The sequence below is a fragment of the Myzus persicae genome, unplaced genomic scaffold (genome assembly GCF_001856785.1).
Source record: "Myzus persicae strain clone G006 unplaced genomic scaffold, MPER_G0061.0, whole genome shotgun sequence".
Classification (NCBI taxonomy): Eukaryota; Metazoa; Arthropoda; class Insecta; order Hemiptera; family Aphididae; genus Myzus; species Myzus persicae.
Genome location: NW_019100468.1, coordinates 205,225 through 222,468, shown reverse-complemented (window position 1 = coordinate 222,468; position 17,244 = coordinate 205,225). Strand labels below are relative to the sequence as shown.

Below are 17,244 nucleotides of genomic sequence, written 5' to 3'. Positions count from 1 at the left end.
TTGGGTAGTTCTCGAGGTAAGGTTAGGTTACTCTGAGATCAGCTGAAGGTGGGTTAACATCATAATTGAGGAACATTTTCGATTTAAATTGTCAGAGCAAGTGATGCATCCAGGTCAATATGTATATCTAATATCTATAACCAAAAAGTATCAATACAAATTATGCACTCTATCATGTACATATTTCTATACATTTATATTGCAGGAGAACAATGAGAAATGGCATTATAATTTAGTGAAGATCAGGAAAAACTTTAAAAATCTTTATTCAATCTTATTTATAGATTTTAAATAATAAATTACAACGAGGGGTTGGAATTTCAATGCATTTATACTTTATAGCATTATTTTTTTTTAAATTTAATGTGACGCTTATTTTGTTGAGTATTGGTATGTTATGGTTTTGTTAACTGGATTTACTACATTTGTCTCCATTATTAGTTATAACTTTAAGCAGCTTTTGTAAAATTGGAGTTCTTGAACACTTTCTCTAATGTCATCAAGAGCTCTATGCTTACATGCTTTGATCGGAACTTCATTTGCTAATTCGGGTTTCCAACGTCTAAAATTCATAAATTTATTAAAAATTGAACACGTTAATTAGATTTTTTACTATTACTTTAACATTTTTGTTATGTGGGATTCGAAATAAATTAAACTGTTAATTCAAGATACAATAGTACTTATTAGTTGTAGGTTCTTGATAACCTGATTTTCAGATGAATTAACTCACCTTTGAACTTTTATTATAATATAAAAATCTGAGGATAAAAAAATGTAATGTTTCAGAAGTTTGATTTCAAGTTATCAAACTCCAAAACATAAAACCATTAAGATTAGAATAAGTAGACCAAAATCATACAGAAACTTACTTGAATTAGTGTCCCGTAATAAGTCACACAATTAAACAGCCACAGGCTACGCAACGGCCGCAAAATTTTCTAACTTGTTTAACACATCTTTTACACCTACATGGTTATATATCTGTATGTTATTAAACGATTGTTACACTCAAACTTGTTTCTTAAGAATGTTGAATTTATGAAATACATACATAATATCACATGTATTAATATGTAATTTTACAACCTGTATAATGGGTCATGGTTCAAAATAATGCATGTAATATAAATTCCAAAAAGTATGAATAATTCCTATATTACAAGGACTAAAGTAGCAACCAATGTGACCACAGAGCAGCCTGTGGCTGTTTAATCACGCAACTCATTCTGAGCCCTTCATAGAAGCTGAGTTTGGTCGTCACGTTATTCTTCTAGGTCTTTGGGCATTAAACGCTTAGCAATTAAAATAGAATATTATAATTAGGTTTAATACGTACTTAAACAACTCTTTTAGAGTAGACACATCTATTAATCTATAACTTAATTGACTTTCAAGTTTTGGCATATATTTTCTAATAAAAGTTCTATCCAAGTAAATGGAATTACCAGCTAACGGACAAACGCCTGAAATAATAATTAATATTATAATTGAATGATTACTCTGGCATCAACCTGGTTGAATTTGAATGATCAAGAATAATACTTATCACTTTGTATATTTTTAAAATCACCTTTAGGAGCAAACGGTTTAATAAACTCATATAACATTTGATCAGCTTGTTCTATTGATATATTGCTCTTTCTAACATTTTCAGTCAAGCCACTCTGAAATAAAAATACACACAAAATAAAAGATTTGTCTAAATTAATAATAGTTGTGTTTTATGTGAACAATTTTTAAATCTAAGCACCAGAAAACTTGGGGAACTTGTTCTTCTAAATAGTGGTACTTCTATTTTCCCTTGTTTGTATTAGATAAATGACAAATTAATTTTGCAATATAGATATTAAAATATGCAACACCCGTTCACCCCCCCTCCCCCCATGACCATCTAAAGGCACTTTATTCAGAATAAGAAAGGTACCGGGCGGTCAGATGCTCCAGTCAACCACCGGCTTCGGCATTTGGAACAAAGCCAGCGTGCATGAGAATGGTTTAGAAAATTAGTACATGCTATAGTCTTGCAAATTAAGTTCATATAACAAATATGCATAAAAACAACCAATAAACAGAATGAAAGGATCAATAATTAAAGATAATAAAAGGTCATAAAATATACCCTTGGATCTTGGCACTTATCAAGATATAAATAAGCTCTTCCAGAGAAATGTTTAATAACTATACTTAGCTTATACAATAAAAGGATAAAAAAAACTGGGCCAAATTCAGGTCCTAGTGTGGATAACTGAAAAACTCACTTTACTAAGAACAAAAAAATCAAAATTGTGTCAAAATATTTACCATTTTATGATGCTTTTTGGACCAATCTTCCATATTTTCTAACACTTTGTCTGATTGATGTATAACAATATTTGGACTCTCAGCTAAAACTTTTAAATTTTTATCGGTTATAATTATAGCTGCTTCGATCAAGGTATGGTGATTGTAATCTAATCCAGTCATCTAAAAATCGATAAATACAATTTACTAATTTAGTTAAAAATGTATTTACCTGAGTAAATTATTTTAGTAGGTGGGTTTAAATTTAACATATTTGCATTATAAGATTATGTATGTTCTTATTTGAAATAAAAATATTAGTATTGCAACATAATACTCCTTAAATGCTGTGCTTGTTACTAATTACACATACAAATTCAAAAAATCATAATTTGAATGTATACATAATTTAAACAAAAAACTGGTCGAGCATGCTCAAAAAGTCACTATGTTTATGTTAATATTAAATTAATTTCAGTAGAGTTAATAATAATTACATACCTCGCCGTCAAACCATACAATATTGTGCTCATTATTCAATTCAGGATTTATTTCAACGCTCATTTGTCTTCTTAAATTTAAAATACTTATCCTGAAATAAAGCATACACCATAAATAATACACAATTATGAATTGATATGGTAGGTAATTTATATTTTAATCAGTATCACTTATGAAATGTAAGTTATAAATAATATTAATCAATGGGAAAACACAATGACACATCTTATAGGCTTTTATGATTAATCATGTTAGTCACCGTCAATATATTTTAGGCAAAATTAATATTTAAAAAAAAATGATTTTCGAGAGTTGTAACAGTAATGAAGACCTATGTTGTAATTTGTGTAAACTCAAATTATAATCTAAGGATAAAACCGATCATTCTATGAGAAGAATTCATATTATTTTGCACAATTCTTGTAATTAAAAAATGTAATCCATTAAGTATATTTTCATATAATGAGTGAATTTTGACAGATATTTGTTTTAAATTAATTATATGGTTTGATCGTTGATTTAATGTACTTAGGATAATTTTAGTAATATCAAAAAGTATAACACAACACCTCTATAGATTCAGTACCAATTCATTTGTGGGTAGAAAAAGTGTAAGGTTTAAAAATATTTAAATTAAACTAATGTCATAATACAGTATGCAGTTCAGAGGTATACACAAAGGGAAGAGATTTAGGGCCTGGACATGCATGCCATTACAACTAGTTCAAAAATTTATCTTTGAACTATTTTATAAATGTAATATTCTGTAAATATAACAAAGTAACAACAATTTGTTTTACATTACTTACGTTTTCAATAGGTTGATTAAATTATTGAATTTTAACGTATTCATGGAGTTTTCAATTACTTCTACAACAAATTTTCTCTACTGGGCACTAAAAAATTAAAATAACAAATTAAATAGGTAGGTATGTGGCATAACATTTAATACTGGTTTAATTGGAACAAAATTTGTAAAATAATTCATAAATTGTATTTAAAAACAATAAGATTCACGATGATAATTTAACATTTAAAATAGTTTACAGTACAATACATTTTACTATATAGGTGTTAATTGTATTTTTATGAATACACGTATAGAACAGAGGTTCCCAAACTTCTTATTGTGCGACCCATTTTGAATTTTTTTTAAAATATAGCGACCCACAATATCAATGAATGACCTTTTTTTTTTTTTACCATACAACAGAAAATTAAACTATTTTGTTACATTTTATGTAATTACGAAAAAAATGTATAATAAGTATAATATATAGTATTTGACACGGCCGCTGGTAAACTCGTAATTGTCATACTCACAGATAAGGATTGACGATAAAACTGAATTTGAACTTTGAACATCAACGAAAAGTAATAGATGATTATATTTTTGTATTAATTTAAAAAATAGTGCGACCCACTTTTGGGTCGCGACCCACAGTTTGGGAACCTCTGGTATAGAATATTATTATTAAATACGAAGAATGAACTAAGTACAAAGTACAGTGAACTGTGAAAAAAAAAAAAATATATATAAAATTTACAACCAGTGTCCTATACTATTGATAAATGAAAAACCAAGCTTATTTACCGGTGTCCGGTATGGCTTTTAGTAGTACACACTTATAGCTGCACAAGTACACTAAGTCACTACTGTTCAAAGTTGAAGCGTTTATATATAACCCCAGTAAGCAGCATTTATTATAATAATTATCAATGATTGTTGTCATCACAACACGATAATAATAAGCTAATAAAATCACAGAATAAAAAATAAAATAAAAAAATCACAGAACAGCGAACAGCGCCCTCTGGTTGTTCGCCTCAACTTCGTTGGGTGTCGACTGTCGATAACGAGAAGGCGCGAACTGCTCTGCCTTCGTCCGCCCACTGCCCAGCCATGTCACCGACATAATATACCTTGTTTATCTTTGTATGCATATTTTAGTTCGAATTAACTCGATTCGTATTGAGTTATTTTGAATTAGGGACTAGGGTGCGAGACGCGAGTGTACAAGCACGTCAAAAACCGTATTAGTATAACACACTTCCAACAAACCAGTTTAAGTTTACGTTGCAACATTTACATGCAAAGTTCAACCTTTAGCCGATTTACTCTAATTCGAATTAATCGATAAATCTCATTCGGTTGTTGAAGTGCGATTAGTTTACATGTATTCAGCACTCCCGTGGTTATTTTCAATGCGAAGAATTTCAAATGTGTTATAACTAAACCGAATTGATGTTAAACTGAATTAACAGCTGTTTACATGCATTGAACTTGGGGAGTTACCTCTTTCAAATCAAGTTAAATCGGTTTTAATTGTGTGTGTAGCCTTAGTAATATCATCTACTTGATACATAACGGGGGCCCAAACGCTAGACCACAATTTAAAGAATAATATGATTCCTGATGCAATTAGGTATTCTTTATACTGTGACTAGACCAAGTGTTCTCAAGGACATGGGTTAAAGAATTAACATCCCAATGAATGACCATCACAGGTCACTGAACTAAATACTATATTTAGTTCAGGCCCACAGATGTTTTATTATAGTATAGAATTCTTGTGTGAATAACAGATAATTGAAACCGATGTAATAATGTGAAATAGACTGTGAGAACATTAAACATTACTCACGGTTAAGATATGTGATCATTGACAGTCGTTTCATTTAGATTTTAGACACAGATTCCATTTAATATTTTTACAGCATGTTTGTTGTTAAGTGTTTCAATCACAATAGCATAAAATTGAAACCCTATCAACTTGCGTATGGAAGTGGAATACGTCCATTTGTACGCTTTCATTTGCAAATTTTTCATAGAATACAGTACTTTTGGAGTTAGCTGGTAAATTAATTCTGCATTCAAAAAACATGTAATACAAAACAATACTATTGTTTTTATTTGAAATATATTACCCGTATTAATACAGCAAAATTCTCTCTATTCAGTTGGGACAAATTCCACTTTTTCAGGTTCAATCTTACATTTTAATTCACATCAAATACACTCAATTTACCACCTATAATTCAGTTAGAAACATTTGAGTGCTGGGAAATTTCCATCTCGGATTTCATCTTGATTTCTGACGTCAAAAAACAGCCCTTTAAAAGTGTTCCTTAATCCTCTCTAATATTATCAAACACATTTTTAACAAATGCTGTAAGCAATTCAAAGAACAGGGATTGGAATTTAATATGAGCTACTTGGCCGAACCCTAGGTCCTGACTCTGTTAATGAAAAAAAACATAAATTAAAAATCATACATTGTTATTTTTATAAAATGTTTGTATATAATGTTTTTAAGATATATAATATAATAATAAAATATGTATCTGGATAAAAAAATTACATTCTGAATTTCCAAATTTGGAAATAAATATAGTTATTGTACTTTACAGTCTGGCGTCTGCACCGATTGCATCAGATATTGAGTTGTATTTATCTTCCCTAAAATCAGAAAATACAAAAAATTAAATTAAAACCCTAAGTATGATTATAACACTGAAATAAAAAGTGCTATGATAACATTAAAACAAATTAAAAAGGTAAATAAATTTATTTTAAGGGAATATTTGGTTTTTAATCAGTCAATTGTACAAGATAAACAAAAAATTTTTTTACCAACACATTCATTTTAAAGCTAAACTACAAAATTTTATAAAAAATGTATGTTATCAATGCTTTCTCTTTTACAAATTTGATATTTGTTTATTTTAATTTAGAATAATATTTAATACTTGAGTTACCAAGAATAAATTGTACATCACATTGTTTTATAAATTAATTGAATCTGTGTTCAAAGTTTGGAAACTGGTATATAATATTGTTAAATAAAAATTTAAAATTGAATTAGGTATTAATATGTTAGTTGCAAACTTTAATTTAAATTGGAAACATTTTTTTAAAATCCCACTCCACCTTTAATACAAATTCTGAATCTGCTATAAAAATGATAATCTCCCTTATTTTAGAGGCTGGACTTATTATATAACATATTTTTTAATAGTTTTATTCCATATAATTTTCTAGTTTCTATACTTATGATTGTTGAGGTATAATAGTTGTGTACTGAAAGCTAATAAAAAATATAAGTTTATTTTAATATTTATTACCTAAGAAGACACTCTAATTCCTTTTTTATATTAACTATAACTGATGGGCCATTGTAAATGAAAGATGTATAAATTTGTATAAGTGAGGCCCCTGCTTTGATTTTGGCATATGCATCTTGACCATTAAATACTCCACCAACTCCAATAATTGGGACTTTACCTAAATAATAAAATAAAGTAAAATAAATTAATTCTACTAAGATATTATACTATGAATATAATTCACCATTTGTCAATTTATAAAATTCCAAAATGAGTTTTGTAGATTCTTCTTGCAAAGGTTTCCCACTGAGACCACCAGGTTCTAGCGCATTGGGATTATCATAAACACCACTTCGTTTAATAGTTGTATTTGAGATTATTAATCCATCAACTTTACACTAAAACCAAAAAACCCTTTTTTAGGACATTTTTAACTTAATCATTATTCAATTAAAAAATAATTTTACCTTTTTATCATTAATTACATCAGCAATGTCTTTTTTATCTTGATCAGTTAGATCAGGAGCTATTTTTAATAATAATGGAATTTTGCGTTCTTGACACACTTGATTCCTGGCTTCTATGACGTTTGAAAGTAGACTCATGAGATCTTTTTTCTTTTGCAAATTTCTTAGACCCGGAGTATTAGGACTAAACAATTTTTTTGAAATTTATTTCAATTATTTCATTTTTTTAGAATATGAGTTGAGGTTGAATGTAAAATTAGCTATTTTACCTGGATATATTTATAACAAAGTAATCAGCAACTGAAGCAAACTTTTCAATACCTTTCACATAGTCATCAACTGCACTTTCAGACTCTTTATTTTTTCCCAAATTAACACCAACTATACCATCAAAGTTTTGGTGGTGCTTAAGTTTTTTAAGCCTTTCAAATACAACATTATGACCATCGCTATTGAATCCATATCTAACATATAACATCAAATTAATATTCATAACTAAGAACGAATGCAATTTTTACCTATTAATAATAGCTTGACTATCTAAAAGTCTAAACACTCTTGGTTTTTCATTGCCTGGTTGAGGTAGGGGTGTTATTGAACCAACTTCAACAAAACCAAACCCTACATCTTTTAATGCTTTTGTTATTTCACCTTGTTTATCCAAACCAGCTGCAAGGCCTATTGGGTTGGTAAAATTCAAATCCCACAACTTGGTTTTCTAAAAAAATAATTTAACATAATACACTACCATTGATTATAAAAAATACTAATATTTAAAATCAAAGAAACTACTTTTTTGAATAATAAGAATAATAAATAAATGATAAAAAGTTAAACTAACCAATATCGGTGGATCTGTATAAAATGATTTTGGTATGAGACCATATTTTCCCGTAAATATTAAAAGGTTATGAGCACTTTCTGGATCACAAGTAAAGAATGCAGGAATAACATATTTCTTATAAAATTTTTCATTTAGGGTAATAACATTTGTTCCTGCCCATAAAATAAATCCTCCAGACGAAATGTAAACCAGGGATCTTAATGAACCCTAAATACATTAACAAATATTAGTTTATAGGTAATCAATTGATTATTATTAAAACATGCAGATAATTTATTTTATTATGCCAATTTAAGCATAGTTTATAACATTCAATTTATCAAATACAATTTGTAATAACTTACCATTGTATAAAAATTCAGATTACAGAATAATTTTCTTAAACCAAAATATTAGAAAAATATAGGCTAATTAAGTTTGGAATTCATCCACTATGTACTTATTAGTCTGTACTTATATGAATTTGAAGTCTGTGCAAAACTCCTTTGTAAATTGCCATAAATTGTACTACTACTTATTAATTCAAGTCCACTTAATTACTGAAATAAAAAATGTATTAAATATTTAATTTGTTGGGTAGGTCTAGCCTAACCTACGTTTTAAATTCGTCAAAAAATATGTAATACCTATCAGTGAACATGTAGATTGACAGATTGTAGAACAGTAGGATGTATGAATAATTATTAACCAATTATTATCTATTTGAACTATGATGAAACAACTGACAACTAACGAGTAATAACAATTAACAATAACGAATTACTTATAATTGTATTCTGTAAGACTATAATTGAGTATTGACCACGAATCACGAGACATCGAATTATTATTTATTGACCACCACGATTTTAGATAATACTATCTTAAATCGTGTTGACCACGGAAATTAGAAATTTACATTGTTATTGTGATAAGCTGATAACTGATAAGGGATGAAAAAACCGGTATGGAATATAAAGGGGCATACAACCACAGATATATAGAATATTCTATAAATATATATTATATTCTATATTGGTATCTGTGATAACAACCCATACACACGATCGTCTACAGCCTACAGGACGTGTCCGTGCCTTTCCAGTTTCCCCACCTACTTTATTACAATACTAAATTTTATCCAATTATTAAAAATATAAGATTAGCTATATGCCTATATATAATATATTGATATTTTTTGTTGGCGAAAAGTATCCAAATTTCTTTTTTTTCGAATGAGAAGCAACTCTGTTTACTGTAAATTATTAAGCAGATATTTGTTTTAATCTAAAAAACATTTTAACGAGCAGTTTCTGAGTTATTCAATCTTAAAATACACAGAGTCTAAGGATATCTATCTTCTTAATACCTAATCCTTAAAAAGTTAAAAACAGTTTTTCGTAAAATCATGACAATAAAACATTGCCTGTTAAAAGTAACACAATGTAAGTAGTGGCTCCCATCGACTGTCAGTACCGGACTTCTAATGTCTATAATAATCTCTGAAAATGTATACATTGAACATTCACTATCAAATAATATTCAAGAAGTCTTAAGGGAGATTTTAAAGTTTTGAAACCTGCAGAGGAAGTAATAACAAAACGTTCAATTGGTGACTGGTGTTGATAATGAAATGCATGCAAAAAAACCGCAATGTCCGCTTTATGTTCGACGCTACGGATAAAATAATGGAAATTATGAATACACTAGGTACTTGAAAAACCTGATGATAAATTAAAATTGAATGCACGCGAATACGTGATGTTTTGCCATTGAGATCCGATAAGTCTTTGCAAGACTCCAACGCAGCTATTAAAAAAACAAGAAATACTTTCACCGAAATAGAACCAGTAATCATAGAGTCCACGACTGCACCAAAAGTATTTATGGAAAACGTTAAAATTGTTACATGGGTCGATAAAGTATACACGTATCTGGGCATTTTATCGTCTTGGCCGGAGTATTCCACTTTAAATTCTACATTTTTTAAATATTTATTACATATCTGTATGAAAATTTAAAATAATTATTTTTAAATATTTTTTTCAGAAAAATTCTAACCAGATAGAGAAAATGTCGAATTGGACACCGATTTTGACTATCAAAAGTATGCATTTTTTTTAATGATTATAGGTACAATATTACAATAATATATTTATTTTTAAATAATTTTTCAGAACATTCTATGGAAATGGTGGACTACATTAAGGTTAACGGTTATGCTACTTGGAATCCGTATTCGTCAATCAAAAGTATGAATTTTTTTTAAAGTTATTACTTATTAGTACCTACCTACTGTTATCATTATTTTAATACCATTTTACAGAACATATGGATGTTATAAAAATAATTTTCTTGTCTGCGTTGTTAGTATTGTTCTGTGATAACTGATAAGTAAAATTAAACAATTTACTACAATTTATATACTTCCTAACATTTAATTAATGTTAAATTGTTTACAGGATTATAATATAGATTTTATTTAAAGCATTCTAAATAATATATTGATGATAGGCGTGTATGTAGAAATTTGAAGGAGAGGGCTGATTTTTTTCTTTAAGATTATGAATATTATTTTATTTTATTCTACGTAGGTACATGAAGGGGTATGAATATCATGGAGAAATTCTATGGAAATTACCTTTTGTATTTCCAATAATAAGGTTTATTGAGCGGCTTGAGATACCCATTATCAACATTCAACATCGCAGAAGAGAAGTTAATCTGTGAGTGTGTAAAAGTAAATTTTTGATATTTTAATTACTTATTACCTCAATAATTGGAATTCAAAAAGTATAATATCACAAGTAAATAAATAAAAGTATGGGAAATTTAAAATGTAATATCGAAAGTCGACTCATATACAGTATACAGACATAGATAAACTATTCATACTTCCAATTGGTACAATGTGGTAATGTACTATATAATGTCGCTCATATTGCCATATTATGGAAAATACGTAATTGGTGTGTAAAGTGCTGCTTTATTGACAAGTACCTACGTGCACTCACATTAATGATCACTTAAACTACGAACACATTTACATGACCCACAAGAAAACACATAGAAATATCCCTATATTGAGTTCCTTAGAAACGATCTGTATTTATACTCCTTAAGAGCGGATTTCCGAGGTAGGTACAGTGACTTGAATACAGCTTTTTACACATGAGGTTGGTACCTACATTAGATAATAATTAATAATACAAATTTCTGAAAATCATGGCAAAATTTCAACTATAACAAAAATAAAATATGTAGTTTTGTAATTGTCTATGTACAAGGTGTAGAGAGGGCAAGTAATTTACATCTATAAGCAAGTAACTTCTAATAGTATTTTAAATTTAAACAGTTCAGATTGATGAGGTGAAGATATGTTTAAGTGTATTGTGTATCTTTCTTTTTTTTTCCTTGTTATCGAGAACCGAGGGAGGAACTGCTGTTGGCATTGCTTCTCCCCCGGTCATCATCGTTTATTGTGTACATATACAAATAAATAAAATACCAATGACACACTATGTTGCGCCCCTCTCCGCTACCAAATGGACTTTCCCTATGGCTACGTATATGTCCACCTGGAAGTGGAGCTCGGGGTGCTTACATTCAAGTAAAATAAACAGAAACAAGAAAGAAAAGAATTCGCTTAGGGCGTTGCTAGTTCCTACGGATGATGTCGTGGGCCGACGTCAGTCCGCCTCCCTAGAGTCACGTACTGTGGTCCTGCGATGTCGTAATCGCCCCCCCCCCGCCAATGGTGTCAAGGAGTGTAGGAAGAACTTGGGTCGGTGGACGGTGACACCTCCGACGGTTGCTGTGCAGCATGGATTTGCCTTCCACGTTCTTCCTCTTCTTCGGGGGTTTCTTTTACCTACCCCCTGCCGCTTGTCTCGCCCTCTCCTCCTCTTCCTTCATCGTAATAACATCTTCGACCATCTTATAGAATGCTTTTAAAGGTCTCCTCGGCATTTCGTAGAATGGCTTCCTTGTGCTCTGGGTTTGCGGGGAGACTCTCGAAGAACGGTCCGCAGACGATGTCAGGTAGATCCGCAAGGCTCGGGTGGCGACTGAGGCGCACCTCTAAGTCACTCCTGTGTCTAGACCAGTACGAGCACTCGTACAAAGTGTGTTTGATAGTGTCATACTCTCCGTCGCATTGGTACTTGGTAGCAGCCCTGCCCATTCGGTGAAGGTAGTGCTGGAAGCAGCTGTGACCCGTCAATACCTGTGCCATGTGGTATGTCAGAGGTAACATTGGTACGGTACTCCCGAGCCACCTGCCTACGTCTGGTATTGCCAGTTTTGTCCACGCCGCTTTAGTTGAGGTGGACTATCTCGTTTGCCACATAGTGATGGTGACTTCAGCTCCTTGGTTTTCACGCCATTTTTTGAGGGAAGTGGTACACCAGGAATGTTAGGGACGCCCAGTCGGGCTTTGATTTTCAGTCTCTCTAGGCCGAGGAGATCAGTTGGGGGCAAGAAGGCCAGCAGCAGAGCGGCCTCGTCTGAGACCGTTCGATATGTCCGTATCACCCTAAGGGCTAAGGGCAACTAACCTCTGTGGACGAATGTGATTTTCCCTGGTTCTGGCCGATCAGATCCATACTGGTGTGGCATACAGCAGCTGGCTCTCCACTACTGAGCCGAGGAGCCGCCTTTTCCATTGACCCAGCCTGTTAATGTTCGGCATGAGCCCGGCCAGAGCGGCAGCCAATCGGGAGGCCTTTTTCGCTACCATGTCAATATAGCCGGCGAAGGTGAGCCGCTGGTCCAGTATCACGCCGAGGTACCTCAGTTTTTTTTAAATCGTGATCTGGTGGCCTCTGACCAACAGATGAGGCGGGGTGTATGCCCACTTCCTGGACAACATGACGGCTTCGCTTTTATGATGCGCTAGCTCCAGTCTCGTGCTCGACATCCAGGTGTCATCGCATCGAGGACTGGATTGACTGCGTCCTCTATAGTAACTGTTCCGTTCTTGCCACACAGACCACGGCTAGGTCGTCCGCAAAGCCGACGAGATGAACTCCGCTAGGGACGTCCAATCTCGGGAGTGAGTCATACGCCACGTTCCACAATGTCAGCTCGAGGACGGATCCCTGCGGGACGCCGCACGTGATTTGCCTTGGTGCAAGTTCTTCCTCCGTTAGCAACACCTTGTCTGTAAGCCATGAATGCAGCATCTCGACCAAGTATTCCGACGTAACTAGAATGTACAGGTCCTTCCTGCCAGTACAGGAAGCCGCTTGAGTCGCTATGCTCAGCACTTTTTCCACTGCGGTCTCAGTGCTAATGCCTCTCCGAAATCCATATTGGTTCCCAGCTCTCCTCCACCCCCCGTGAGTGTCGAGATGAGCTTCTAGCCTTTGGAGGAGCTTCCCGGGGGTGTCCAAAATACAAATGGGCCTATAGCTGGATGGTGCATCTAGTGGTTTGTCCGGGCCCTTCTTTCGGATCAGCACGAGCCTGGCCCTCTACCAGAGTGATGGGAATGTCACCGGACTAAGACAGTCATTGAAGACCCAAAGAGCTTCTAGGTGTCGACGTGACGCGAATTGCTTGAGTACTTCGTTGTGGATCCCTGATGGCCCAACAGGCTTGCCTGACAAGAACCTCCTGGTGGCCTTGGCTAGTTCCTCATTGGCAAAGCTGGGGATGACTCCCGTGAACTCTAGTTCATTTGTATCTGCGTCAAATGCCTCCAATAAGTTCTACACAGCCAGGGAAGGGTTATTTCAGCAAAATATGATGTTATACAGCTAATAATATTTTAATAATATTTTAATTATTTTTAACACTATTACAGATAGACAATTTTCATGGATAAGAATACAAATTAGTTTTTGTGAAACTTAAATTATGTTTCAATATTTTAGGTACACTATTTGGTGGTTGGTCTTTTAGTCAAATTATAATACAATTGAAAATGTTTTTTACTTTTCTGTACATAATCACAAAATGCATTGTTAATTAATATTACAACAAAATCAGTTAATTGCACGTAACAAAAATGGGTGTGGGGAACAAAGCCCCCACTAATTCATTAACTTAACATTTTCAAGACATATACCCACACTACACCACTGATAGTTACCTTATTATTTAGTTTATCAATGTAAAAAGTATTTGGTTCAATGAAATGAATATATTTCAATATTAGAAAATCTAGTTCAGGTGTTGCAGATAAGTACTTATAAGTTGTAATATTAATGTTAATACTTTGTTAACATAATAATATAAAATAAAGTTTAATTCAAATATTAAAATTACATTTAAATGCACCTGAAATAAGATTTAATAATTTTTCAAAATTTTAGGATTATGATACAAAATATTAATTAGAAACTGAATATTTTAAAATAACTTATTTTTATGTCATATACTCTACAATGCACATTCAATCATTTTAATCAGTAATATGAATATTAATTATTTTTTGTTTCTCCATTAGTAGTAACATCTAAAGTAGGTACTATTAAAAACTAACTATCAGCTAACATATGAGAGGAACCATCAAAAGGAGTATCAACATTTACTGCACAAGAAGAATTAGATGCCGATAAATTCATAGTATAAGGATTATCACTTCCATCAATATCTGATGATAGAAAGTCTTCCATTTTTTCATGTAACTCGGTTTCCATTTCTACTGGTAACGCATCTAAAAACAAAATGTATTGAAAAATGTATGGTTTAAACATAATTTATAATAATTGTTTATAAATAATACAATGTAAGCAAACTAATATTTAGTTGGTGAATAAGTCAAATTAAGTTTTTTTTAAATTTTCATTGATAAGTCTTATACAAAAATTATTTTTATTAATGTACAACATTTAATATAATTGTCTTGTGTAATATTGACAACATCTTTAAAGAATTTATCTAATTTAATTTTAAATGTAACCACAAGCCCAACTGCGGCCGGGGGGCTGAGTGGCCTTAATTCCACAAAATTACTCGTAAACCTCTAGGTATATTAATCTTTAAACTCATAATATTGATTCAAAATGAATAAATAGTAATCAAGTATTCATCATATTTCACAGTAGAATTCTGCGGGTGATATATTATTATTCATTATTCTACGCTATGTCAACAGTATTACCACATAATACAAATTAATTCATAAGATATAAGAGATTTTGTAATTTTCACTTGTTTAATGTTCTGTAAAGTGTATTTATATTTTGTTGTCAAGTTTTATATTGACCTATTTCATTGTAATTGCAGTCCATATTCAGTCAAAGTTAAAAGTATATTATGTATTTATTTATACCTTCTTAAGAACTTAGTAAATGATAATATATATCTGACTTTAAATGTGTTAAATATGACTTCAAACAGTAGTGATTTCATTAGTAATAATAAAATTAAAACTACCTAAACAAAAGAAAAAATTATTATTTTGTCATTTATTATTTTTTATACTACAAATAGGCAATGAATAGGGGATGTATAGGAGGTGAAGACAAAGCTACAATAATTCATAATTAAACACATACCACGAGCTTTTGCGCTAACTTCTTGGTACAATTCTTCAAATTTAACAGTAGTCAAATCTTGACCTTCTTTATTTCGTTTTTGAAGTGCAGCGTAAATTAATTTTTCTACTTTCTCGACCCATTTGGTTTCAATTAGTCGTATATATAACCGATCTTTAACACTTTATAAAAAGAAAAACATCAGAAAACTAAATTATTATTTATTATATGTAATTATGAATGATTAACAAATAAATTTAGTTAAAACATTTTAGTTCAAGTAATGTTGAACTAAATAGTGACCAAAGGGATTTAAAAAATGTTTTCACAAGTAGGTATACACACTATAGTCAGGTAGTTAGTATTCACTAATTTATTTGGTATTAATAAAAATAAAAAACTTACATTTGATCTATAGTTGTAGATCGATTACACATATTTGTATATTTAATAGATATGATGAGGACAATTTGACAAGGCACTAGTGTTTTCTGGTTCTAGATCTCTGATAGGTACACACAGTGTCTCTGACAATTTATGATTAATACTCAAGTTTAAAATGAACACATTTTTAAATGCAAATAGCAGGAATTAGTGATTGATTAGTATAGCTGGGTTCAATGGTTTATATTGTCTACGACTTTAATAGTTCACTATTTCATGACAAACTGAGAAAGAATTGTATTAGTTGTATTACTTGGCAATTACATATAATTATTATCTGTGATATTTGTATTTTTATAATCTGTGGATATTATAAATATAAAACCAGAATCACAGACTATAATATATTTTAATATAATCACAGAACCATAATAACAAGTAGTTCCCGCACATTTACTGATTATCACTTATCAATAATTCTGATGAAGCAGGTATCACAGAATACCAAAGTTATATCAAATACTGCATATGTTATTGCCTATGCAAGATATATAAGGGGTTTTAATTAACATATTTATTTTTTAAATATAATTCAGAATACAAGATGGATGAATAACGGCGATGTACTTAGAACTAAATTTCGGAGGAGAGGCATAATAATCTATTATGCATATCATGTAAGATGTACTTACCTATAGTTTAAAAAATAATTATTAGGAACAAGGGCTCTTGAGTTCATGCATTTGCATATCAATCTTGCTAAGTTGAATTTAATGCTAGGTGACATAGAAATCCATTTCAAGGTACCATGGATGAGTATTTGAAATTTTATTTAGCATCAAGATTTTCAAGAAAGAATTTGGAGTGTATCGGTATGTATCGAGTCAATTTTGAGCGTTCAAGATGTTACAAGTGCAGTATATTATAAGCGATACGTACCGACCCGTATCGGACTCGGACTTCGATACGAGGTGGTACGTAACTATTTCGTATCGATACGTATCGAATTTTTCTTCTTGAAAATCTTGCATGTTTAGATATTTCGACTGTTTGGCATAATTATGTGTTTTTCTATTTTATTGTACATATTTAGGGTATTTTTACCAAAATTTGATGAAAATGCAATAATTTATATGTTTGCACTGTATAATAAAATAGATAGACATTTTCTCAACGTAAAATGATTAAAAATAAA

The 17,244-nt window shown here is 31.3% G+C and overlaps 3 protein-coding genes and 1 long non-coding RNA gene across 9 annotated transcripts; 1 reads left to right on the top strand and 3 right to left on the bottom strand.

Moving 5' to 3' along the window:
- Positions 1–246: 246 nt before the first annotated feature.
- LOC111026445 (oligoribonuclease) lies at positions 247–5,549 on the bottom strand. 4 transcript variants are annotated; one of them, XM_022305553.1, is made up of 8 exons: positions 4,379–4,505; positions 4,108–4,297; positions 3,594–3,680; positions 2,785–2,875; positions 2,305–2,466; positions 1,574–1,667; positions 1,340–1,466; positions 247–562 (listed from the first exon to the last, which is right to left on the bottom strand). In XM_022305553.1, exons 3-8 carry the CDS (start codon positions 3,635–3,637, stop codon positions 442–444), a joined length of 639 nt encoding a protein of 212 aa, XP_022161245.1. In that variant the 5' UTR covers positions 3,638–3,680; positions 4,108–4,297; positions 4,379–4,505; the 3' UTR covers positions 247–441. The 4 variants fall into 4 exon arrangements, with proteins under 4 accessions (XP_022161245.1, XP_022160552.1, XP_022161906.1 ...); XM_022304860.1 differs by lacking the exon at positions 4,108–4,297 and having other exon boundaries at positions 4,379–4,515; XM_022306214.1 differs by lacking the exons at positions 4,108–4,297; positions 4,379–4,505 and adding an exon at positions 5,430–5,549 and having other exon boundaries at positions 248–562.
- Positions 5,550–5,821: 272 nt separating this feature from the next.
- Positions 5,822–9,061, bottom strand: LOC111034035 (dihydroorotate dehydrogenase (quinone), mitochondrial). Of its 3 annotated transcripts, none has more exons than XM_022326230.1 (9): positions 8,547–9,061; positions 8,200–8,409; positions 7,877–8,076; positions 7,628–7,822; positions 7,359–7,542; positions 7,136–7,289; positions 6,910–7,069; positions 6,147–6,244; positions 5,822–6,024 (listed from the first exon to the last, which is right to left on the bottom strand). In XM_022326230.1, exons 1-8 carry the CDS (start codon positions 8,547–8,549, stop codon positions 6,190–6,192), a joined length of 1,161 nt encoding a protein of 386 aa, XP_022181922.1. In that variant the 5' UTR covers positions 8,550–9,061; the 3' UTR covers positions 5,822–6,024; positions 6,147–6,189. The 3 variants fall into 3 exon arrangements, with proteins under 3 accessions (XP_022181922.1, XP_022183396.1, XP_022174457.1); XM_022327704.1 differs by lacking the exon at positions 5,822–6,024 and having other exon boundaries at positions 6,129–6,244; positions 8,547–8,741; positions 8,799–9,061; XM_022318765.1 differs by lacking the exon at positions 5,822–6,024 and having other exon boundaries at positions 6,129–6,244; positions 8,547–8,741; positions 8,829–9,061.
- Positions 9,062–10,181: 1,120 nt separating this feature from the next.
- Positions 10,182–12,384, top strand: LOC111030219. The gene is made up of 3 exons (XR_002604082.1): positions 10,182–10,288; positions 10,359–10,433; positions 10,776–12,384. It is a non-coding gene; the product is annotated as an uncharacterized LOC111030219 (long non-coding RNA).
- A 1,560-nt stretch (positions 12,385–13,944) lies between these two features.
- On the bottom strand, positions 13,945–16,513 carry LOC111030134. The gene is made up of 3 exons (XM_022309542.1): positions 16,071–16,513; positions 15,687–15,847; positions 13,945–14,842 (listed from the first exon to the last, which is right to left on the bottom strand). The coding sequence occupies exons 1-3, from the start codon at positions 16,100–16,102 to the stop codon at positions 14,664–14,666; spliced, it is 372 nt and encodes a 123-aa protein (XP_022165234.1). The 5' UTR covers positions 16,103–16,513; the 3' UTR covers positions 13,945–14,663.
- Positions 16,514–17,244: the final 731 nt, after the last annotated feature.